This window comes from Microtus ochrogaster, chromosome 5 (assembly GCF_000317375.1).
Source record: "Microtus ochrogaster isolate Prairie Vole_2 chromosome 5, MicOch1.0, whole genome shotgun sequence".
In the NCBI taxonomy this organism is placed as follows: Eukaryota; Metazoa; Chordata; class Mammalia; order Rodentia; family Cricetidae; genus Microtus; species Microtus ochrogaster.
The window spans coordinates 2426778-2452238 of NC_022012.1; the positions used below are offsets into that span (position 1 = coordinate 2426778).

Sequence of the window (25461 nt, forward strand, 5' to 3'; positions counted from 1 at the left end):
GGAAGAAAGAAGGAAGGAAGGAAGGAAGGAAGGAAGGAAGGAAGGAAGGAAGGAAGGAAGGAAGGAAGGAAGGAAGGAAGGAAGGAAGCTGTCACAGCATAGGGCCGCTAGAACACAGGAGAGCAGAGAGAGTTACAGGCTTGAAACAGAGAATGAAAGGTGATGCCATTACTAAAGGGGTGGGGCTTGATGAAGAGCAGATGGACAGGACAGCAAGGCTGACAGGGAATGAATGTGGGGACAGGATTTATGGACGTGGTGGTAGTACTTAAATTAAGATTTCTATCAGTCTAATCTGTTCTCTGACCCACCGTGTGTCTAAGCTTTAATGGCTCCTGTCTCAGCAATGGACAACTGGATCTAGGGATTCGAGTGCTACTGGCTTCAAGGAAGCCAAGGGCTAAATGGCCCTATGGGATGAAGTCCCAGGTTTCATCCCTGCACTGTTTCAGTAGACTGACTTAGGAATCCCACCAGGACTCTGCAAATTCTGGGTTCTAGTTCTGCTCTGCTGTTATCCAGAGCATTTGTTCATTCCTTAGAAAGAGATCTGAACAATTCAGTTGAGCCTGAAAATTTTGTAGGCCACAAAATGGACACAAGCTCTTTCTAGATCTGTTTCCTGAAAACTATTGGTAAGTCGGAATTCTAATGCATTATATCAAATCAATGACCCAAACCAAGAACCTTCAGATAACACAGGCATAGAAATCAGGGCATTAAAATACCAAACACAAAGCAAAACCCCAGATGTGTGATGGGAATTAGCCACTTAGGTAAAACATGTGCAGCAGTACAAGTCTAGGCTTGACTTTGTTTCTTAAAGCTTACCATCAAAGAGCCTGTCAATGATGTTGTACCCAGCCCGAAGATCTGATAAAGAAAACTCATAAAACTTGGTCCAACCCTATCAAAGAAAATTTAAGACACAGTAAAATCAAAGACATGCATCAGACATCACCATCCTCAAAAATTTAAGAAAAAACACTCACTATACACAAAAAAAATAAAATCTTTAAAAATCAATGCAGCATATGTTTAAAATAGTATTTTTAAAAATCTACTGACCTCAGAAACACAAAATGAGTTTGTAATTCCACTCCAGTTTTTATCACTATGCACACAGCAGAGTGAGAACACAAACTGATGTAGTGCCTTTCTTAATCTATACACCACATGCACAGCAATGTGTTTCCTATACCTTTGTGCTCCAGAACTAAACATTTTGTCCACAAACACAAAACAACTGCCAAAATAAGTTCTAAAAGTATACGTTGTTTCTGTACATTAATTTATACAAACAACTACCTAACAGCTATGATGTTTATGTAAAAACATGTCTAAAACATGATACTACAGAACAATAATGTAAGATACAAAAGTAATTTCTATGGGATTTCCATTAACTACACTAATTATATAATTGATTAAGCTCAAACTAAAAATTTTAAAACTTGCATAGTGTTAGTATTGATTAACCATTCAAAATACCTCATAAATGTTCACTACGGATAAGATTCCAAGTAAGTAAGAAAAAACCCAAACATGAATCTATTTCCTTGTAGCTTTTCCAGGCAAGTGCAGAGACAAATACATGTAAAACATATCTCTGTAAGGTTTGATGGTAAGAAACATATGTGCTACCTATATGAGAAAAATCTGACCCAATCTAGGAGAAAGAGGAAAGAATATAATGTATAGAAAAGTGATATTTTGAAAACAGGAAGAGATTAACAGTTTTGAATTGGATCCAATGGAAGCGGAAAGAGACTGGCTTTGATCTGAAGGATATGTAGATCCCTGAAAGAACGTCAGGCTGGGAAAGGGTTACCAAGTAACTAAGAAGCAAAAATCATAATACTTTAATCATGCTCCCTACTAGCTATGGCTACACACATTGGAGTTATGTTTTGAGATAGACTAGTACCTGATAATGGATTGAGGAGAAAAGTGAGCAGATGATACACCAAGAACAATTCCTAGGATGCTAACTTGAGAAAGCAATGAGGTGTGAAGGCATTTAACTAAGGCCATCCTGGAGGAAACAGGTATGGGAGGTTTAATTTTTGAAATTTGAGATAACTGCTAAGATATCCACCACAGGAGTAGTACTTGATGCTCACTGGCTACCTCCACTGGGTCACAGGCTGGCCTTTGGTCATCAAATCAATGGTACATTAAGCATATAACCAGACATTATACAGTGTAGTGAGCTAACAGAAAAACACTAAATTAGAAAACCAAACAATGACATAACCCCACCTTTACACACTAAATTATAAAAATCCTAATAAATGTATTAAGTTCCATCAAAACATAATTACCTGTGGAATATAATTTCTTCTTTCTTGACAGGCAGCGTGAAACCATGCTAAACTAAAAAGAGCATGAGCCCGGTGCAGGTTATCTTTTTTACTAATTTGCTCAGGAGTCCAAGACTCATAAGTACGCATCAAATTCTTCTTCAAACCTGGAGGTGACTAAAAGAATAAGATATGAACATTACACACACAGGAGACCTGTTTCAACACACAAAAGCCCAATTTAATTTTCTGTTAGTGCAAAGTATACAAATATAAAAGCAGCCTTAAACCTTGCACCAAATAGTTCATATTATTTGCTAATCCATAGTATTTTCAAAATAAAATAAATCTTGATCACCAAAGGTATTCAAAATAACAAAGTAAATTTCATGTGATCATTAAGAATTTCCTGTTTATCAAATCAAAATTGTCATTTCTAATACAAGTGTGATACTGAATGCTAACAGGAGAAAGGAGGGGCACAGTTTTTAAACCTTTGAGTCAACCTATTATGATGACTAAGAAGTTACAGACTATATCTTGAAAATACAATAATTCACATAACAAGTAAGATGGATCTGCCTGTAACTCAAATTTGGGGATATATAGATAGGCAGATGTGGTTGTAGTTTGTCTACATCAAAATAAAATAGTGAAGTTAAAAAGCGGGAAAGGAAATGCAATATACATTTCTTCAGAGAAGATACACAAACATTCAACAAGCGTGAAAAGACTAAATACCACTAGTCGTCATGGAAACACATGTCAAAATCTCAAGGATTTATCACCTAGCATCTGTCAGGATGACCACCAGGGGGTTATTAAAAACAGATGTTGGCAAAGACGCAGAGAGCGTGAGTGATCTCAGTGGGAACATAACCACTACGGAAGCACAGTGGGGAAAGTACAAAGGGACTTCACAAAGTTAAAAGTCGAATTGTCAGCTGATCCAGGAAATGATTAAGATGATAAATTTTGCATTGTGGAGTCTGTTTTCTTTCTATAAACAGCAATAACAAAATGATAAATAAAATTTGGAAATAACTTTAAAGCCTTTTTCTACCATCTTATGCTATTTAAGTAATTTATACCTCATGAAATATTAAAAAAATTTATAGTTTTGAATAATAGATGTTTGCATAACTTTAAAGGCAATGTATAGATTCTTGCTCTTCTATACCTCAGGATAGGACTTGGGAATCATTTTACCTCATATGTTATCTTCAAGCTTGACTGGAGTAAAATGGGGGTGAAGTTAGGGTGAACCTCCGCAGTGAGCCACAGACGAAAGGTATCTTTAGGTTGAAGAGTATTCAATTCCTTTTTAAAAACCAATAAATATTTGTCATACGTTGATGTTTCTTAATATTTGGATTTATTTAACAACAGCTAAGCAATACATAATAAATAGGAACATGAGTCTGGTCAGTTATTCTGAGCTGACATCCGATCTTTGCCGTTTACTTGCTGTGTGACCTTGGGATCTACAATGTATACCAACCACCTCTAAGCATGTAGATACTCCGCGGATTATGGCAACCTGGTCATGAAGTGCCTGCAGTACAAAGTCAACCTCAGCTATAGGTACTAAGCCGAAGCTGCCAGCTAGACTCTAGCTTCATTGTTCCATTCCCATTTTCAGTTATGCAATGTTAGCAAGGCCCTACAAAGTCAGTTTTAAAGGGCAACACACAGTTTACCTGCCCTCACCCCTCATATCATATATGTAAGTCATTTACTCAAAGCATTCTTCTTTCTGGGTATACCCCTTTTGGTAACTTGATAACTTCTTTCTGTTGCCATATAACCTAAGCACCATGTTTCGGTGGAACATCCTCTCCAGTCCTCACTACCGCGGCTCCAACTTTATCAGTGCTAATGAAGGTACACACTCATCACCCAGCAGTTATGTGTTAGTGTGGTCTGTCTCCAGGGGAAATCTGCAGGCAACCAGCCCCCATGCACATCTTGGCTTCCCTTCATATACTCAACAAGTATCTACTGCTCGAGTGAATGAGTTACAGCGCAGTCTGGGTTACAGAGTGAAACCCTGTCAAAAATAAAGCAAACTACAACACCCTGATTGCTCTAAAAGACAATGAAAACTACAAATATATATATATATATATATATATATAATCTTCATTAAACTCTAATATTCATTATCAGTGTCATGTAAAAGTATAGCTAGGAGCAAAAAAAATAGCAAAATCATGGCCATTGTGCTGGCTAAAAATTAAAAATAAAATGTATTCACATCTCACACTTTTAAAATATGAAGTTTATACAGAATTTTGCACATCTATAAAAATTAAAGAGAAATGGTATATTTGTTGTTTGGCTATGTTTCCAATATGCTTGTAAATTTTGAGCTGAACCTCTTAAGAGAAAAAAAGGAATAAAAACATTGTTTTTCAAGATTTGGAATATCATCTACTCTATATGTTTCAGAGAGTTCTAGCTAATATTTGATTATTATGTTGAATCAGTGTCTCTCAACCAACTGTTTCTAACAGAAAGCAGGATTACTGGTCCTTAGACCCTAAAACGCATGTGAGTTGTTTGATACATATTATATACTAGTGGTTTCCATGGAAAGCATTACGTGAATATTCAGATAGCTTTGGTTTCAAATCTATTTCTATTGATTACAAGTAACAGAACCAGGAGCTCATCAGCTTAGTTGTTGTCTCAATTATAGATGTATCAATTACCTATTCTTCACAAAGTGCTGTAATTGCCAATTTATGAGGACTGTATACTTCTAAACATTTCACAAGGATATGAGGCCAGACCTCATCTACTGTTCTGTTTGATTCTATTTAAGATACTACTCAGCTGGTTTAATTCAATATTAATTACTAACCCCTCTGGTAAGAACTTTTCTTTGGCTCCTTAAATCCTAAGCCTTTCTAAGTCATTGAACTCTACCTCCCTACACTCCCTTCATAGCCCTCTTTGTACTGTCAAAGGCACCTCACACCCTCTAGCCATGCACACCTCCACACCCGCGTCTACTGTGCTGCTAAATTACCCAGGATGCCTTTCCTCTGTCTCCCGTGAGCCACACTCTGCTCAGGCTTCAGGAGCATCTCTTTTTTAGAGTTATGTCTCCCAAGATCAGTAAGACCTTTCTTAACTGGGTAACAAACGTAATACAGGTCTCCCTTTCCAATATATCAACAACTTTGTTCTGTCTTCAGATGATTTTCCTCCTGGGGCCAAGTGAGTAAAATGAGATCATTGCTTCAGTTTCCACTAGCTTTAATAAGTGCCTAAGAAACTCTGTGATTGCAGAGACAGACAACAAAACAGAAGCATATGCGATAGTATAAAGAGATCTTCAGCAATCCATTAAAGCATCTCCTACCTTCTTTCTGTAAAAATTTGCCATGCTTCTGTCAATCTTAATCAGTAATTTCTTGGATTCCCTTATCCACTCTTTAAAAGGACAGGACTTTGCAACTTACTAATAAAAGATCAATTTTGTTTGGCACACATACAGTTTTCAAAAACGAATAGGCCTACAATTATCTTATCAAGTACTACCTTTCCTAAATGCGACACACATCACTCGATACTGATGCTTCGTGCTCCTGTGCCATATCCATCTCAAGCTACCTGTGGTGGTTTGAATGAAAATGACCCCCGTAGGCCCATAGGGAGTGGCACTATTAGGTGGTGTGGCCTTGTGTCATGAGGGAGGAATGCTTTGAGGTCTCAAATGTTCAAGCCAGGTCCAACGTCTTCCTGCCTTCCAGCTGCTTGTGGGACCAGATGTAGAAATCTCGGTTCCTTCTCTAGCACCATGTCTGACTGTGCACTGCCATACTTCCTGCCGTGATAAGCCAGCCCCCAATTAAATGTTTTCCTTTATAAGAGTTGCCATGGTCTTGGTGTCTCTTAACAGCAACAGAAACCCTACGACACTACCTTCTCCAGAACTGGAAGCCAAGACACCACAAGATGTAAGTTCTTCAAACAGAGCCAGTCTCCATTCCGGGCACATTCTTTTAGCATTTGTATTGCTAAATCAGCTTGACCTTGACCCATAGCAACCTACACAAACAAAAACCCCAGTAGAAAGTATCAGCTAAAACATTCTAAAATAATATTTTCAGAGAAGGATAATAAATTCTAAACCTCCACAACTGGCTTTAAGAAAAATCAAAAACAAATACCAAGAATTAATCATCTTTTCTAAGAGCAATAAACAATTCATAGTTTATAGTTTTTATCTTCCCGTCAAAGTCACTGATGACAGGTAGAGTCTGTGACGCGCTCCTGGCTCCATAGCACACACACATGCATACTGTACTAACAAATATGCCATCCTCACCAGTGACAGCATGGAGAGGCCAGGGCTTGTCAGTGCTACCCTACAACCAACCAGAGCTGCCTTCATAGATTTATTTCTTTTTAAATTTTAATGGGTATGAAGTATTTGAATTTTCAAATCATAGTGTTTTAAATCATAGATCTTAATGAAAGAGATATAATAACTTTCCAAAAACTGACAATAAACTAATAAATTCCTCTTTAAACCTGCATGCACGTTGACTTGAAAGATGATAGGAATGAACAAAGCTCACTCTTTAAGAAAAACAGTATGGTACTCAGTAGATTTTGCTCAAAATATTTGTGCATTTCTTTGCTTTTAAGTCAAGGAACTTCCAAGTAAACACTAGTACATTTGCTATGAAAGCAATCTAGCAATTCTAAAGTCATTTTCAAACTTTCATCAGATGTATCCGTTCCCTACTGTGCTCTGACAAGGAAACACAATGTTTAGTGCCTTCCCTCAAGTGGTCCTGGAGCTTTTGGAAGCCTGAAGTTGTGCTGATCTACCATCAAGGTAATGAATCTTTTCTCCCCTCCTGCCTTCCCCCTACCCTTCACAGTCTGTACCTTCATACCCAATCACCTACTTCCCTTTAAAAACATACTGGTGATGTCACTGGGCTAATCTGGATGAATCAGAAGAACTTTCCCATCTCAGGGTCCTTAAGGACATTCACTTCACCAGACTCTTCTTGCTGGTCTTGAGTTCTGGATACGGACACCTTTCAACACTGTTCTTTAACTTCCCATTCACTGCTAGGACCTAGGGTCTGGGGTGGGCAGAACAGGGAAGTCCCTACCCACCTGGTGGTAACACTCGCTGCTTCTTTCAGCATTAGCAAGTTCTTGAAGTTCCTGAGAAGGGTCGGCTCCTGGGGAAATGATTATCAAGATGGGCTCGATGTTTAGCGTCTCTTTGTATAAACGTTTGAGATTCAGGGGAAGAGGGGATAACTCCTTCAGTCCTAAAATAGGCATTACAGAAGTTAAAGAAAGAAAGGCAACATTCATTATAAAATATATTGAAAATAATTACATGTGGTGCATGAGCCACCTCTCTGTAAAGCAAAAGGAGACTATCCCAGAACACCACAACTGCACACAATGTAGGATGATGGATTGTCAGGGAGTGTACTAGGGGGTTTGTGTCAACTTTACACAAGCTATTGAGTCATGAGAAGGAGCCTCAGCTGAGGAAATGCCTCCTTGAGATCCAACTGTAAGGTATTTTCTCATTTAGTCATTAAGGGGGGGAGGAGGGTCCACCCCATGGTGGGTAATACCATTCCTGGGCTGCTCGTCCTGGGATCTATAAGAAGATGGGCTGAGCAAGCCAAGGGAAGCAAGTCAGTAAGCAGCTCCCCTCCATGGCCTCTGCATCAGCTTCTGCTTCCAGGATCCTGCCCTGTGTTTGAGTCTCTGCCCTGATTTCCTTCAGTGGTGAACAGCAATGCTGAAGTGTAAGTCAAATAAACCCTTTTCTCCCCAACTTGCTTTTTGGTCATGATGTTCCATCACAGTAATAGAAACCCTAGTTGAGACAGGGAGCCTGTCCCAAGAGTTACATCTACTTGACAGATCCCGTGTCAGTGGTTCAGCAGAGAGATCATAAAAGCTGGAACACCAAGAAATTTGCTATCAGACTCTCCTAGCTGAATAAACAAGACTGGAAAATGGCGCTATTAATGGCCATGCTAATGTGGAAGGAAGGGAATCCCAGTGTGCCCGACTCCTACACAGAGAACGACAATGCAACTAACGAATGCTGGAAGAAGAAAATTAGCTTCTACGAGGAATGAGCCCTGTTATTGGTTGTCCAATAACAGTAGTCAACCCTGAAACCAAATACGTACAAACAACAAATAGAAACCCAGCAGGTCGCGCGCGTGCATGTGTGTGTGTGTGTGTGTGTGTGTGTGTGTGTGTGTGTGCGCGCGCACACGTTCACAAGTACATGTACAACCAGCTGAGTTTATATGTATACACACACACATATCTGTGAAAACACACAGGATAATAATAAAAGAAAATGAGGCTGTGAACTTGAGAGTGGAGGGGAAACAGGTAGGGTTTGAGGAAGAATATCTGGGAGTGGCTGGAGATAAAATGAGTAGGGAAAGTGGTATAATTCTATTTCAATTAAAAAACTCTAAAAATAAGTATATGAAATAGAGACTATTTGGTTAATTTTTAATCTCATATTACATTTTTTCTCTAAAACTCACTCAACTATTAATACTACTACTTATGAATGCTTGCAAGAATGTGTTTTTGTAACGCTTTTCCGATGAGGTACCCTCTGCTTGCCACATGGCTATCAGTGGATCCTGACTACCACACTGACCCACTGAAGAAATGAGGAGGTAGAATTAGCATTTCCAGACGGTAATCATCCAAGCAAACACTTCTGCCCTGAGACAGGATGAAGAATGTCTCCTGGCACCATGAGAGGGAGTCCAGTGGAGGCACAGAGCACCCCTCACACCCTCACTGACAGGCAGTGCACTTATAAAAAGTTGAAAATGAAGAGCTTAAAATACACTTGTTTAAGCTAATGTGTAAAAGAAAATGACACAGAAACATAAACACGAGAGAGGATGGGAAGCCGCAATGTCCAGGGAATGACCATACAAACAAGCAGGGCTTCCACGTCTCCAAAGGAGAAATGTTTGTACAGCCAGTAAGACTTTTGTGGTAAACACTTGAAAAGATGAAATCAGTGCCATCAATAAGGCCAAGAGGCACTTGTAGGTATGGAAAGATGCATGCTACACCCTGATTCCCCTCCTATTCCTCACAGCAGCAACCCATAACGATGAAAGCAGTTTGAGAGGGAGCTACTCCAGCTACAGGGAAATTTGCCCTAACAGCCACTTAAGACTAATGACCTGAATCTAGAGGCATATTTTACAACTTTATGTTTAACAGGGTTTGGTTTTTTTTTTTTGCTTTTTGTTTTTGCTTATTTATTTTTTAGTTTTTACATCCCAACTAGAGTTTCCCCTCCCTCCTCTCCTATTTCCTACCCCAACCATCTCCCGTCTACTCCTCTACCTCTGTTTCCAGGCTCCCAGGGATATCACCAGCCATAGTATATCAAGTAGTGAAACTAAGCACCTCCTCTTCTATCAAGGCTGGATGAGGCAATCCAGCAAGAGGAACAGGTCCGAGAAGCAGAGACAGCCCTGCTCACACCGTTGGGAGTCTTACAAGAAGACCAAGTTACACATCTGTAACATACATGCAGAGGACCTAGGCTGGTCCCACACAGGCTCCCTGGTTGTCAGTTCAGTCTCTGTGAGCCCCTGGGACCCCAAGTTCTGTGTGTTTTCTTTTTTTTTTATCTTTTTTTTTTATTGAGAAAAAAAATTTCCGCGTCCTCCCAGCCTCCCACTCCTCCCGCCCTCCCCACACTCCTCTCCCCCTCCCTCTCGAGTCTGAAGAGCAGTCAGGGTTCCCTGCCCTGTAGAAAGTCCAAAGTCCTCCCCACTCCATCCTGGTCTAGGAAGGTGAACATCCAAACTGGCTAGGCCCCCACAAAGCCAGAACAAGAAGTAGGATCAAAACCCAGTGCCATTGTCCTTGGCTTCTCAGCAACCCTCATTGTCCGCCATATTCAGAGTGTTTTCTTGACCCCACTGTCTCCTACAATCCTTTCTCCCCTCTCCCACAGCATTCACTGAGCTCGACCTAGCATTTGGCTGTGGGTCTCTGTATCTGTTCCTATCAGTTGCTGGGTGAGGCCTCTCTGATGACAGCTGGGCTAGGCACTAATCTATGAGTTTAACAATATTATTAGGAATAATTTCATTGATTGCACTCATCTGTACCCCAGCACATCTTGTAAGCAGGACATATTGTAGGTTGAAGGGTTTGTGGCTGTGCTGGTGTCCATGCTGTGGAATACTTGCCTAGTGATAGGAGAAAGTCAGTTCAGGCTCTGTATCCCCTGTTGCTAGGAGTCTTAGCTAGGGTCCCGCTCATAGATTCCTAGGTGTTGCCAATGCTAGAGGTTTCTAGCTCATCCCAGAGATGCTCCCAGATTCCAGCTGTCTCTCCCAGTACTCTCTCCCTCCCTCCCTCATCCATCTTCCTCCAACCTGAGCCCTCCTGTTCCCATCTCCCCTCCCACAGCCCCCTCCATCCACCGGCAACGTCTATTCTATTCCCCCTTCAGACTGAGATTCAGGAACACCACTCCCATCCCACCCCCAGGCCTCCTTGCTACTTTTTTTCTGGGTCTGTGGGTTGTAGTGTACAAGATGGAATTTCAGTGTCATTTTGATTTGCATTTCCCTGATGGTTAAGGATGTTGAACATTTTTTTAAGTGATTCTCAGACATTTGAGATTCCTGTGTTGAAAATTCTCTGTTTAATTCTGTCACCCATTTTTAAATTGGATTTTTTAATATCTATTTTCATGAGTTCTTTATATATTTTGAAGCACAACTATCTTAGTTGGTAGAGCATGAGACTCTTAATCTCAGGGTCATGGGTTTGAGTCCCATGTTGGGTTTGAAAATGAAGCATGATTACTAAAACCAAGGGACAGATATTTGGGTTTAACCTGAAGACCTGAAAAACAAAGAACCACTGGCTTTTACCTCAACCTCAATCTAAAATGACAGTCCTGCCTCCAGGAATCTCAGAATAAAACTATGTCTGAAAGCTGTCTCTTCCCATTTTATAATCTTCTCTAGTTCCGGAATTAAAGATGTGCATCTCTGGGACTAAAGGCATGTACTGCCCGGTTTCTATGGCAGTGTGGCTAGTGTGGCTAGTGTGGCTATTGGGATTAAAGGTGTGTGTTACCATTACCTGGTCGGTAAGGCTGACCAAGGGGTCTGTTTTACTCTCTGATCCTCAGGCAAGCTTTATTTATTAAAATATAAATGAAATGCCACTACATTACTACAATCTACTTAAGTTGTACTAGTAAACCAAACAAACTCAGAATAAATTTTGGAGTTAAAACCTAAAATATTGCAAGTAGACTGTAAGTGAGATAGGGTGACAGAAGTGATTCTGGAAATTTTTATCTGAGCAGTTAATTAGATGCTATAAAAAGAAAATAAAAATGTCTATGCCAGTTGCATTAGCCTTGTGCATGTATTAGACATGCAGAGACAACAACAAACAAGCATACAGTAACAGGAGCCCAGAATTCCAGCTCCAAGATCAGGGATTTCAGGTGTACATCATGACATCAAGCTGTTTTCATGTATTCCTTAAGGTTTTTTTTTGTTTTGTTTTGTTTTTTTTAAGTTTTTATTAAATTTTTCTTATAGAAATGTGATGTGGGAGTGTCATATAGCAATCTGTTGATTTCATTGGTTAAGTAATAAACAAACTGCTTGGGCTCATAGCTTAGAACATAGGTGGGTGGAGTAAACAGAACAGAATGCTGGGAGGAAGAGGAAGTGAGGTAAGACACCTCAGACAGAGACTCAACAGCTCTGCTCTCTGGAGCAGAGACGAAATGCTCCCCTCTCCCGGAGACGCGATTCAGCTCTGACCCAGGATGGACGTAGGCTAGAATCTTCCCGGTAAGACCGGTGCTCACAGATTATTAGAGATGGGTTGATTGGGATCTCAGAATTAGCCAGAAAGGGCTAGAGCTAAAGGGCCAAGCAGTGTTTAAAAGAATATAGTTTCCGTGTAATTATTTCGGGGCATAAGCTAGCCGAGCCAGGCGGCCGGGGTGCTGGGGACACAGCCCCGCCACCGCTCATATTACTACAGAAATGGAATTATTTCTTTAGAAAATACTCTTTGAAAGGTTAAAAAACAACTATAGTCTGAAAGATAAATAAATTGTCAAGATTTTGTTTTAGATATGCTAAAATTACTAATTTTGAAAATTATATTTCTGAGGGCTACAGTGTATTTTATTGTAACTGGAATTTTTTTCATTTTTGCCACCAACATTTGAATGTCTTCTTTGTAACCCTTATAACAAATAAAAATCAAAAATATTTCCATAAGAAAATAATTTTTAAAAATTCAGTATTTTTACCTTGTTAAATATAGGATGTCAATTGTGTAATTTGATTAAACACTGAGTACAATTATGTACAACAGGGAGAAGTATATTTCTAGCTAAGTGAGATTAAAAGTTGTATGAAAATAAAAACAAATAATAAAAGACCTTAAAACATTTTTACTAGAGTTAGCACAAAATGAACTCTAAATTCCAAAGGAGTCACCCCAGGTCAGAGGTGTAGTCTGCAAGGGGCCGGCTTACCCAGGGTCTTACAGGCAAACAGAGCCATGGCGCTCTGCAGTCTGTCCGGTCGTAGAGCCTGAACAACAAGAACCTAAAACAAACAGAGAATTTTGTACATAGATGTTTCTCAGCAGGATTAACTAAACAACAGTCAATGATTACTAATTAATGTTTACAGAAATACAAGGGTAACCAATCTTGCACACTATATTTGGAACTGTCACAACAGTTATGAACCAAGACTTCCCTTCTATGTCAAAAACTCTTTAAAGTTCTTATGTGAAGTAAGCCTAGGATGAGTTAGATATGTCTTCAAGATCCTATAAAAGGCCAGTGGCCAGTTAGATGGCAGGGTAAATGTTCAGCATCTATCTGAATTACAAGTCCTGTGTATGTATAACACTCCTTTGATGTGTAAATGCTCATTTTCAGATGGTTTGCTGTTTGTTTTAAGCACATCCGCTGAGACAGCATTCATTGCACAAGAAAACAGAATGAAATGGCTTTCATAATAGACAAGTTCGAGGCCAGGAACCAAAAAAGCTATAGAGACCCTGTCTCGAAAATCAAAAAAAAAAAAAAAAAATAGACAACTCAGACATAAGGCAAGTGGATGACCATTTCCTAGGTGCTGATTTCCAGAGCCACTTGCCAAGTTGAAATTAAAGACAGGGTTCCCCTTTGAAATGGAGTTTTAGAAGCTCCTTTTCCTTCACATTAAATCCTTTTTTTAGCTACGACTTTAAAATAAGTGAATGGAGAATCTATATGATTTATGCTTAGCTGCTTTTTTAAAGAGCTTTTTGCCTATCACAGGGTCCCACTGGGACCAGAGGCAGAGGGACTAACAAGACGTACAGGGAGACACCCACCCAGAAATGTTGCCAGGGCTCTGTCTGGGTAAGGTGGCCAAAGCAGAAAGCCCTTCCTCCCGCATGTATATGAAGTTACATAATACATTAAAGGCAAAGCTTTTACTTAAATGCCACCTCAAGCACAAGAGAAACATCAAACGTTTGATTTTGTTCTACACTTGGATAACATTAAATTTTACCTGCTGAAATAAGGAAACTTTCTTTGCAAGAATTGATGGAAACTCCTGTTCACACATTGAGTGATGATAGTAAGTCCGCCAAAGTGCCATGTCTTCAAAGCAGAGGGTCTGGTAGAGACTGGGGAGCGCGATCTAAAATGGAAATTAGCACATGTAAGGAGCTGCAGCCATGTGCACATGAGCATACCTTTAAAAACAACTAAAGTCAGGGGACACTAATTACTATAGATGCTTATTACTTGTCTTCTACGTGGCGATAGTTTGTCTCACATTTCATGGTTAGAAACACCCACATTAAAGCCAGCAAACTACTCCCAAGATAGTATTCTATAGGTCAACAATCATAAGAGATATTTTCTGTTCAGGAAGACATTGGTACCTAGCTTTTTCCACTATCATCAAAACCAAGTGCAAGTTCTAGGGACAGCACAACTGAGCTCATGTCCAAGTGAAAGTGCAGCTCTAGCAACAAGCATGCTCTTTTCTGACCCAACTTTGCTATGGTGCTACGGGGGCATCTCACCTGGGTTTCAGATTCAGCCTTTCTCTGTGGAAGTCTTACCAAGACACTTCTACATGAGCTTAGTAAGAATCCCCACCCTCAGTCTCTCATCTAGTCCCTCCCTCCTACTTTGGATCACCTTCAGCAACAATCATGCATAGTGAGTTGAGCCAGTTTTTTACTGCTTTAGATGCGGATGGCTCTTGGGAACACTGACAGCCAACAACTCCTCCTTGTTCACTGCCTGCATTCCTACCTGTTCATGTCTTCCGAACTGAAATCAGTACTATACTGAACTCCTAGCACACAGTGTGTATGCGTGTGTGTGCGTGTGTATGCGTGAGAATGTGTATGAGCGCATGCATCTGTGTGTGTGTGTGTGTGTGTGTGTGTGTGTGTGTGTGTGTGTGTGTGTGTGTGGGGGGGGGGGGGGGGGAGGAAGAGAAAGAGAGAATGTAAATTTTGAAATAATTCCCCTTTACAGGTTTACCTTCTGTCCACCTCTGGTCTTTTGAACACAAGCAAATCCTTCAGAAAGCATGACTTCTGCAAACCATATTTGCTTATGTCTCTATATGTGACCACATTATTTCTTTTGCCTCTAAATGTTCAAACCCACATTGCTAGTTCCTAGGAGTCTGTTCAACATGAGTTTTTGCTTTAAACAATGCCACATCTCAGAGATTTACCCAAATATATCCATCCAGTACTTCTATCTCAATGTTCCCCTTTCTCCAACTTTTTCCAAGAGTGGACAATATGAACAGCAGTGCACATCTGTACAGATGGGTGTTTTCTTTTAAAACAATGGAAGGCTTGTATCTGTAGTATGGAACTTCATGCATAGACACATACATCAAGACTGTTAGGATACTATGCTTATCATCTGTACCCATATCTAAATAATTCTTTGCACTGATACCATGTATCTATAGATATAGATATATATAATTATATAAACCAACTAAACTTTAAACAACAAAACTTAACAACTCACATTTAACTTAATCAGTTTTAATGATTCTAAGACTCTGGATAATATCTAATAGTTGTCTGTTAGCTTTATAAGAACTGGCATTTGAGTCCGACCACGAATAACACCAGTGAACTATGCATTATATAATCGTCCCATTATCAGTCAGTGCTCTGAGATGGGTGATTCAGCAGCTAGTATGTCCTCTACCATGTATTAGGCATCCAATCAAGCATTCAAGACTGTGGATCTTGTGTAGAACCAGCCATATCAAATGGCAATTTTGGGGGTACTTGACAATGAGTTTTTTAGTGGAAGAATTTCATAGTATATAAAATAAACATTTGCCATCCCACAGCTGCATAACAGTTAAGAGATAAGAGCAGACCTGACTCGAGGTTATTATAATGGGAAGATATCAATACACAACAGGTTTAATTCTTAACACAACTCAGAAAATACATATGTAAATATCCAAGAAGTAGAATTGAAGTCAGTTACTGAGAAAACTTTAGGGTAAGAGAAATTCTGGCTAAATGAACTAAATAGAACTCTCTCTCAAGCAGGCCAAGTGAGATGGCAAAAGATTTCACGGCTCATTTTATGTAGAAGATGGGAGAGTCCTGAGCAAACAGCAGACTACTGAGTTCCTGGCAAAATGCCATTTCACAGCGAAAGGAAAGGTCAGCAGGTTGATTTAAGCTAGGTGAACTAAAAAAACTCTGGTCATTGATATTATACAATAAGCATGAAGTGAATAATCAATGAAGAGAATAAAATAGGATATGAAGAGAAGCCTGCTCACTTTATCAACAAAAATTATGGGGAAATAGGCATACAGTGTAGGGGTAAGACTCCAGACTGAAGCACAGACTTCAGCTTTGCTTCGTCCCCCTTCACTATTAAAGCAATGCAATCAGAGCAGCTGCCTTAGATGCTGTTGGAACCATGAAACAAGAGAGCCATTTTCAACCTTGCAGAACAGCTCAGAGGGAGTCACCAATAATTGCTGGACATATTTATTGTTTTCTCTGTGGGCTGCTGTTGTAAGGAAAACAGGCCAGTGACAGGAAAGGGGGAACAAAGTTAGTAGGATGCATCTGTCTTTCATCTCTACAAACATAACGCTTTGGGCTGAGCAATTAAAAATAAGCTGGAGGAGGCAGACACCACACTAATTCTTTGGCATTTTAAATGAAGAAATTTTATGTCTTTACTATAGAATTATCAACACTGATATAAGTAAGTTGCACATACAAAATGTCAACGCAAGTAAAACACACAAAAAAATAAAAAATCCCTCAGAAAAAAAAGTTTCAACAGAAATTGGGCTAGGGCTCACCACTATGCAAACATGAGTTCAGAACCCCAGAACATGCATGAAGCGCCAAGCATGGTGGCCTGAGACTGTAATTCTAGATCTGAGTATCACAAACACCAGGACCCCCGTGTATTTGCTGGTCATTCCACCTAACTCAGTATACCCAATTGGTAGGCTCTGGGCTCAGTAAGTACCCTGTCTCAGGGGGGGAAAAAAAAAGGAATGCAATAAAGTATGTAGATGTATCAAAGAGTTCCTAGCCCAGAATAGAGTATAACAAAGGCTCATTTATTTGGGGATAAACTCCCAGTAAGGGTAGCGATCCGAAGTCTCTGCAAGCGCTGGGAACTGGAACTGAGTCCAGCAGAAAAAAGGGGCTGTGCACACACACTTTCGGTCAACACTTATACTACAGGAGAGCACGTCCAAATGGGCCAGCTTCTTAAAGGCTATCCCACAGCAAAAGTAAGATCCTCAGCCCTGACTTCTGACCTCCATATGCACCAGCACACATGTGCGCAGACAGACCATATATAAACACATACACACAATCTTTTAACAAAAAATATTAGTTAAAAAAAAGAAAATACCTTCAGTGTTGCCACTGCCCAGCTTCTTTCCTGATCTATCCAAGATGGAAGTTGATCACGAATTCTCTGTTGAGAGTCCTTCAGTAAAAGCAACTTTCCTTAATGCATTTGGTAAAACTCAATTTTTTTTAAAAAAAGCAATTGAATAGCTATTTTTGTCAACACAAGTTTGAAAACAAAACATTCTATTTATTTATTTATAAATATTTATAAATATTTATTTATAAATATTTATTTATTTATATATATTTATATTTATTAAGTCACAATGGTAAAATTCCATGTAACACTGTTAGAGAGAAGAAGCCCACTGTTATATAAAACATGGCATTCATTTTGTGTGTGTGTGTGTGTGTGTGTGTGTGTGTGTGTGTGTGTGTGTGTGCGCGCTTAACCATCTGGGGGGGGGGCTGGAAAGTAGGTGCACAGAGCTGTCCCTTCACAGGGAGGAGTGCATGAGCTGTTGTCTGCCTGGAAAGCTGCATTCCTGCCTTGTGCCATCTGTGCCGCCAGACCCTCCCTCAAACCCTTAACATACGCTTATTTTTATCAGTCAGTCTATAAAAGCCATCTTTATGGTAGCTGTCACGTGTACTCTATAGAGATTCAATATAGTCATGTCATATAGTCATATTGTTACTTCGTTCCTCAAGGAGATTTATTCATGCTTTATTATGCACACGGGATTGAGTTCATTATCACCGGAAAAGTTTTTACCAAATTGTATTGTGCTTAAATATGCCTAAAATAAACTCAGGGTCAGACTCCCAGAGTTTGAAGCAACACTGGCTACTTAGCTGTGCTGAACTGAACTGCCTTCTTACGTCCCTTGGATGCTACTCGGCTGCTTGTGGTGATTATGGAGAGCCCCGCCCTGTACAGTCCAGAATGATGTAGATTGTGTTGGACTTTCAGTGCATCAATCTCACAATAATTATCTATTATTTATTTAAATTTTGTATGTTCCAAACAGACTTATTAAAGTAATAAAAAGTAATTTTACAGCTTCAGTTAAAAAAGAAAGCATTAATTTTGCTAAAGATTATGACATTGTTCTTAACACAACATACAAGTTCTGTAAAAAAAATAAGCAGTGTTAAAATCTTAGTATTTAATATTTTTCTCTAAAAATGTAACTTTTCAAGGTCTAAAAATATATTAAGCCCATTTTACAGTAAGTGAGCACAGGCCAGGACACACTCTTCTAATAAAAGTATAACTCAACAACAGTTTTAAACTCCTATGATGCAATTGTATTTCATAAACCCCAAGGCAAGAATGTTTTTCCCAGAGGGAAATGACATTTTAACTTACAGCTTTCCGCAGCATGTCTCCAACAACCACACCTGTAAACGTGTCCCATTCCTAGTGAATAAAACATGAGGGACACAAAGAATATCAGAACACAACCAGCCAACATTAGCTTAAATTTCTTATAGGACATCTTTCAATACAGCTTCCTCAGAATAAGAAGAAAGCACCACCCACTTCTGCAAGCAGGTCAGCATTAGGGAGTCATGTGCACTATATATGAAAGCCACCAGAGGGAACTGTACTAAGACACAAACACGTGTGTACCTCGTGTGGCACACTCACCATGCAGACATTTAACTGTTGTTCTTCCATGCACCACTGCTCACCCATACATACACAAGGTTAAAACTTGTTTGTGCTGCAGAAATTAAGAGAAGTATTCCAGGAAGGCACAATAGGACATAGAAGGCCTGAAAACATACTAATTATAGTTTTCAAAATTATATGAAGGCTAGCTAAGTTGATAAAATTATTAGAGCCCAGTTAATCAATTCAGGAAAAGATGAGCAAACAAGCAACAACATGTGGAATTAGAAACGACAAGAGAAGACAGGTAGAGCTGTGAATATGAAAATTCAGAAGACAGTTACAATCTGACCAGGTAGAGCTGGGAATGGCCTGTGCTCTTTAACTACTTGATATGAAAATCCAGAAGGCAGTTACAATCTACCAGGTAGAGCTGGGAGGCAACAGATTGGACTCTCTTAGCCCCCCTTCTACTCAATTCTCCATCTATGGTATTCATACAGCAATAAAAAGAACACTAACACAATTCTCTTTAAACTTAGTTCTAGCTCCAGTGAGTATCATATTAGATGTGGTTATATGGCAGACCAGAAAAAAGATGCTGGACAAAGAACACGACGTGACCCTATGGTCTCATGTGATAACTGTGTACCCCACCCCACCCCCATTTATCTGCTGACTCCTGATAGGTGAGTGAGCGGCAGTGACAGATGACACACTGTGCGCCCATATTACCACTTCCCCTTTCTCAGTTGCTCTACTTCGGACAGGAAAGACAGGAGACTGACTCTTCCGGTACCCAGCCTGACTAAGTGCACTGGGTTCACAGTAACCCGAGTACCCTGGGAAATCACTTAGACTCCTTCCTTTCTGTAACCTGCGATCCTAAGGATACATCAGAGAAAAGACCTTCAAACAGCACCTCGCACCCATCACTCAGGCGCACGCCTTTAATCCCAGCACTTGGGAGGCAGAGGCAGGTGGATCTCTGTGAGTTCGAGACCAGCCTGGTCTACAGAGCTAGTTCCAGGACAGGCTCCAAAACCACATAGAAACCCTGTCTCGAAAAACCAAAAAAAAAAAAAAAAAAAAAAAAAAAAAAAAAACCAGCTAATGTGCAGACAACTCCAGCCTAAATCATCTCTAGCTTAAGAAAACCCTGTTAGCGGATTTCTCTGTAGTTCCAAGATTTCCTTCATTCAATAATACTTACATTTTCTTGAAAAAGTTCAGGATGCATACCTCGAACAAAATGCAAAGCAAACATCAACTGGTCAGCCTGCAAAAAAGAACAGGGTTAAACTTTGCTATTTCTTAAGTGTCTTTAAATTTTGGATGATATCATTCTATAATTGGTTTTTTTCACCAGTAATAACAAGTGACTTCAGGTCCTACACACAGAAAAAATAAATATTCAAACTGTCTCTTTATTAAAAGAATAAACACAAACAGAATATTAACAAGATGATTAAACATATGGCTTTAGTGTCTCTGTCACTGTGTTACCCCTTACGACACACATGCACACACACACAACTCACAGCATTTATTGTATTTGTCCAGTTGTTGTTTCCTTTGCACTCACAACACTACAGTGACATCACGATACAGAAAGCAGGAAACCTTCTGCCACTCTACAAGCCTCCAATCACTCCCTGGGATCTGTAAGCTAAAGCTAATAACTACAGAGCAAACGGTCACCCAACACTGGTGAAAATGAGTGGTCAGTAACAGTAAGGTGCTTAGTCTCCTCCTTGCTTTCTGGTTACAGGCGCTATTTTCACTTTAGGGGACAACATGGAATTATAGTGTTACATATCCTAATGCAAGGTTGATACATGTTCTTGTAAGACTTTAAGACAATCCTGAAGCCATTTCTGACAATTCTGAATCCTCTCAGCCTCCGTGCCATAGTTCTTCCCCTCCTCCCCTGGGAACCAAGGACCTAACAGCTACACTCGCACATACTCAGTTCCTGAACAATTACCCATATACGTATGTTTTGGTTCGGTCCCCTGGGAAACAGGGTCAAAATGACCTCTTACTTCATCTGATCTGGCAACAGCTCTCCAGTCAATTATTGGTAATAGTCCTTTCAAATAAGCCAATCAGAATAGTCAAAGAACAATCCCCCTTGCTTCTGTGGCCCCTTTAAAAGTAGACTGTACCAGCTATTCAAGGTCCCTCAGCTTCCCGAATGCTGGGGGACCCTGTCATGACAGAATTAATAAAATCCTCATGCTTTTGCATCGGCTGTGGTGTGTGAGGTGGTCTCTGGGGGCGACTCCTCCTCGGTGTTTGGATGCTAGAGTCCAACATTCTACAACCAGACCAGCCACAATCTTCTTCCATCATTTTTAAAGGTGGAAATGGTGGAATAAATCATTGTTTGATGTCCTTCTGGTTGTCTAGTTGTAATGATAAATCCCTTAGTCACAACAGTTAACAAGGATGTCATAAGGAAGAACCAAGAGTCAAAAATGAAACAAAAGCCACAACGTAAAGAGGGGAGAGAAGTGTAAGTGGAGCACATTATTTCCAATCAAGTTAAGTGAGATTACAGATGCATGAATCAAACTAAGTTTTCAGTCTTGTTTTTTAAAAAGAAATTTTGTCATCATCCACAATTGAGCAAATATTTTAGATTCATAAAATCCCTCATTGCCTTTGCTCAATCTTAGTTCAGTGTCATTTTATCTCAATATGTTTGCGTTTTGTTAGAATCTATTCCAAAAAGCCCAATGAACCCTACTGACTGAAGGAAGGAAGATAAACAAAAGATGGCCAGGACACTGGGTGTCCACCACATTCCATTCAATTACATACAACACTCCAGGAAATAACTAACGGAATCCATTAGGTGAGGGTTAGCATAGTGTGAGTCTTCGTAGAATGTAAGAGAACAAGTTCATGTTTGTACTCAGTGTTTCACTGGTCATCCATCCGCTATCAAGAAATCTCAAGCATCAGCATTAAGTAGAATGCTTTTTAATCGCAACTTCAGCACCCTCTACATCCAAGTAAAGAGAAGTTAATTCAAAATCTCTTAGAACTATATAGTCCTATTGCAGGAATTAAATACACATATGGTTCTTACGTACCACATCAATCTGGTAATAACAATCAGACATAACGGCAGACTTATGGCAAACTGCATAATACTGAAAAGGAAACACACATCAAAACTATTCTAATCCTATAAATTCTCAAGAACAGTAAAAACTGGAAGCTACCAAATCTAAGACTGTTCTACAGTAGTCAACCCTTTCAAATCTGTTCACTGAGAAGTACCAGACTCCTGGCACCCAAGGGAGAAAGCCCTAAGCCATGGCAAAGGAGATGAGACAGCACAGAACTCAAGCCTTTGCTCTGGGGCTGCCCCTAACTTAGACATTTTAACAGGGACTCTATGCACATTTATGATACAACGAGGAAGAGAGGGCAGAACATGGAAAGACCAGAGTTATCTAAGTAGAAGAAAACTGCCTAAATTATTAAGGCCCACTTCAATAGGTTATAAAGTTTTTAAGAGTATAAGTTATTAGTTAATAATCATGAGGTATTAGTAATAGTTTGTTTAAAAAATATCCACCCGAATAATACTCAAATGAGCAAATTCATTTAGAAAGGAAGATACAAAAGGAAGAAAACTTTTTCTTTCTCACCCACTGTTCTCTCTCCATGTGAGATTTTTGAAAGCAGTATTGCACAAGGAAGAGGTAACTTAGAGACATCTCTCCCAGAGCTCCCCTCAGCGCTCCTCTCAGAGTGCTCCTGAGTGCTCCATCCACAGCTCCTCCCAGTGCCTCTCTCTGGTACTCCCTCCTGCTCCCCCCAGAGCTCCCTCTAATGCTCCCCAGTGCTCCTCTCCCAGTTTCCCCTAAATCTCCTCCCAGAGTTACTTCTCAATGCTCCCCCTAGAACTTCCCCCAAAGCCCCATGCTCCCTACTGCTCCCCAACAGCACTCTCCAAGTGCTCCTCCCAGCACCGTCCCTCAGCCTGCCTGCCCCAAAGTGCTCTGAAATGCTATTCCCCTGCCCTCTTTCCCATACCCTCTCATCACAGTGGAAACCTATACACACAGTTTCCTTTATCCCAAAAGATTAATGGGGGGGGGGGGATACTAAAAGCATGAGTTACTTCCATGTAGTTTTATTAATATGACAAGTTTGGGGAAAACAAATATATAATTTATACATTTCATTAAGTAAGTACTGAAATAAGTGTCCTGACCTGGGGAAAGTGAAATGGCACAGCCAGTCACCTAAGTAGAAATAGCCAGGCAGCTTTCTCTACTTGGCTCAGTTTAGTAAAAGTCCACATTACCTGATACAAAACAGATCAGTTATTTTCTGTTCCCAGTCAACTTGCACTCAGTTTGATGGACCTGAACACTCGTCCACTGGAGCCCATTACTGTCACCAAATGAGGGCAGAGCTGCGTGAGTGATGCTCTGGCAGGCAGGGTAACATCAGGCTGACTGCTACAAACCCAGAAGGCTTTCACAAGGACATGAAACCACTTCTGCCCTTATTAAAGCTACAGTATAAATTCTGAGGAGTATATCTCATCGTTTATGACTGATGCAGCTTCTCAACTTTCACCATTATTACTCAGACACTATGGAATCCTGAAATCATACTCTATAGTGACAGAAAGGAATTTGACAAAACAGACATTTTATTTATTAAAAAGTATCTTACAAATTGTATTTTTAGGACTTGCCAATTGTTCCTGACAGATTAAGAAAGTGCAGAGTAGACAGGAAGAGACTCTGAGTACACACTGAAGGACTGAACCAGCTTCCTAGCCTCTCTCCTACTGTGACCTCAAAGTATTTTTAAAGGATAAAGTGACTTCAAAGAAGCCTCCATAGAGTGCACCGAAACAAAAACTATCCCTTTGCCAATTACATTATAAAATATATGGCATGGGCTTTAACAGCAAAGAGCCTTAATTATCACAAATAAGAATAATAATAAGTGAAATACAAAATTATAAGCTGAACAGAATGATAAAAGTGGAGTTAAAAAGGAGAATGTTTATGGTATTTTTAGTTTTACAACGTTTTTCCTTGAAAATTTCAAAACATCTATCTTGATTCCATTCACCCCCAGCTGCCTCCCACCAACTCCTCTCAGCTGCTCTGCAACATCTGTCCCAGCTTCATGTCCTCTGCTGTGTGTCCCCGAGTCTAAGCATCCAAAGAAAGAGGTGCTTTCAGCTTCCTGTGGGTAAGAGTACCAACTAGTTCAGATGTAAACACACAATAACAAGTAGACAAGCAAATACACTTTTATCCAGAAATCTACTGAATCAAAATACTTAAATCTACACACAAGACAAAGGTACTATGCACAGTGCAGCCATTCGTAATGGCGAAAAATGCAAGGGAATCTTACTGTCCTGTACCAGAGATGTCTACAAAGACAGAGTCCGCTCACAATTCAATCTTCCACAGCGTAAAACCAGAGATGACTACAAGGACAGCCTGCTCACAATTCAATCTTCTACAGTGTAAAATCAAGGTCTAAGGGGGAGGTTTCAGAACCTTAGTGAGCCTTTGGAAGGAAGAGGTACTGTTCCCACTGAAAGAGGACTTCTTTTTTTTTAATATTTATTTATTTATTATGTATACAATATTCTGTCAGTGTATATGCCTGCAGGCCAGAAGAGGGCACCAGACCTCATTACAGATGGTTGTGAGCCACCATGTGGTTGCTGGGAATTGAACTCAGGACCTTTGGAAGAGCAGGCAATGCTCCTAACCTCTGAGCCATCTCTCCAGCCCTGAAAGAGGACTTCTGTACACATGTGCAGAAGTTCTGCACTGAGGGTCGGCTCTGCCTCGACTAACACAACACAGCATTCAGGACTTCCTGAGTGTGTAGCACTAAACTGTGCTAACAGCTCCTTAGACTCAGGTGCCGGACTTTGTGGGAGCTCTTTATGTCGTGAGCTGACCCGCAGGACTGGCTCTAAAGGCCTAAATTTGGTTCTTAAGTCTCCGGAGTCTCACACTGAACACTGTTCTAGATCCTTCCTAAGAGGAAGACATCTTCAGAAAGTCACTCTTCATAACTCAGAAGCCAGCAACTCTCCACCCTGTGACTCTAGCAGCAAGGTAACAACTGCACCACACAATGCAGGCTGGAGGTTTAAAGGAGAATGCCCCACAGGCTGATAAGTTTGAATACTTGGTTCCGCAGTTGGTAGAACTGTTTGAGAAGGTGAGGCCTTGTTGGAGGTGTGTCCCTGGGATGGTGGGCTTCGAGGTTTTAGCTCTCTCTGCCCCTCGCTGGTGGATTGCTGTAGCTACCATGCTATTGCTATAGCTACCATGCTATTGCTGTAGCTACCATGCTATTGTTGTAGCACAGTGCTTGTCTGTCTGCTGCCACACTCCCCAACCATGATGGTCATGGACTCTCACCCACTGGAAATGCTTCCTTTTATAAATTGCCTTGGTCATGGTGTTTCTTTACATAATTAGAAAAGTCACTAAGACACCAGAGGACACTAGGCAATGCCTAGAAACACTAGGTGTTCACAAATGAGAGAAAGAGGAGGGCATGTTATTAGCAACTGAC

General features: G+C 40.2%; 1 protein-coding gene across 4 annotated transcripts in view; it reads right to left on the reverse strand.

Annotated features, from left to right (window-relative positions):
* The window catches only part of Dync2h1 (dynein cytoplasmic 2 heavy chain 1), a 220582-nt gene that overhangs the window by 51607 nt on the left and 143514 nt on the right, over positions 1–25461 (reverse strand). For all 4 annotated transcript variants that reach the window (XM_026779266.1, XM_026779267.1, XM_005346771.3 and 1 more), the window contains 10 exons: positions 20084–20149; positions 18625–18675; positions 17311–17388; positions 13925–14056; positions 12889–12961; positions 7449–7609; positions 6237–6362; positions 3513–3623; positions 2325–2480; positions 832–907 (listed from right to left, as the gene is read on the reverse strand). In XM_026779266.1, the coding sequence (XP_026635067.1) occupies positions 832–907; positions 2325–2480; positions 3513–3623; positions 6237–6362; positions 7449–7609; positions 12889–12961; positions 13925–14056; positions 17311–17388; positions 18625–18675; positions 20084–20149 (1030 nt within the window). The remainder of the gene's footprint in view (positions 1–831; positions 908–2324; positions 2481–3512; positions 3624–6236; positions 6363–7448; positions 7610–12888; positions 12962–13924; positions 14057–17310; positions 17389–18624; positions 18676–20083; positions 20150–25461) is intronic.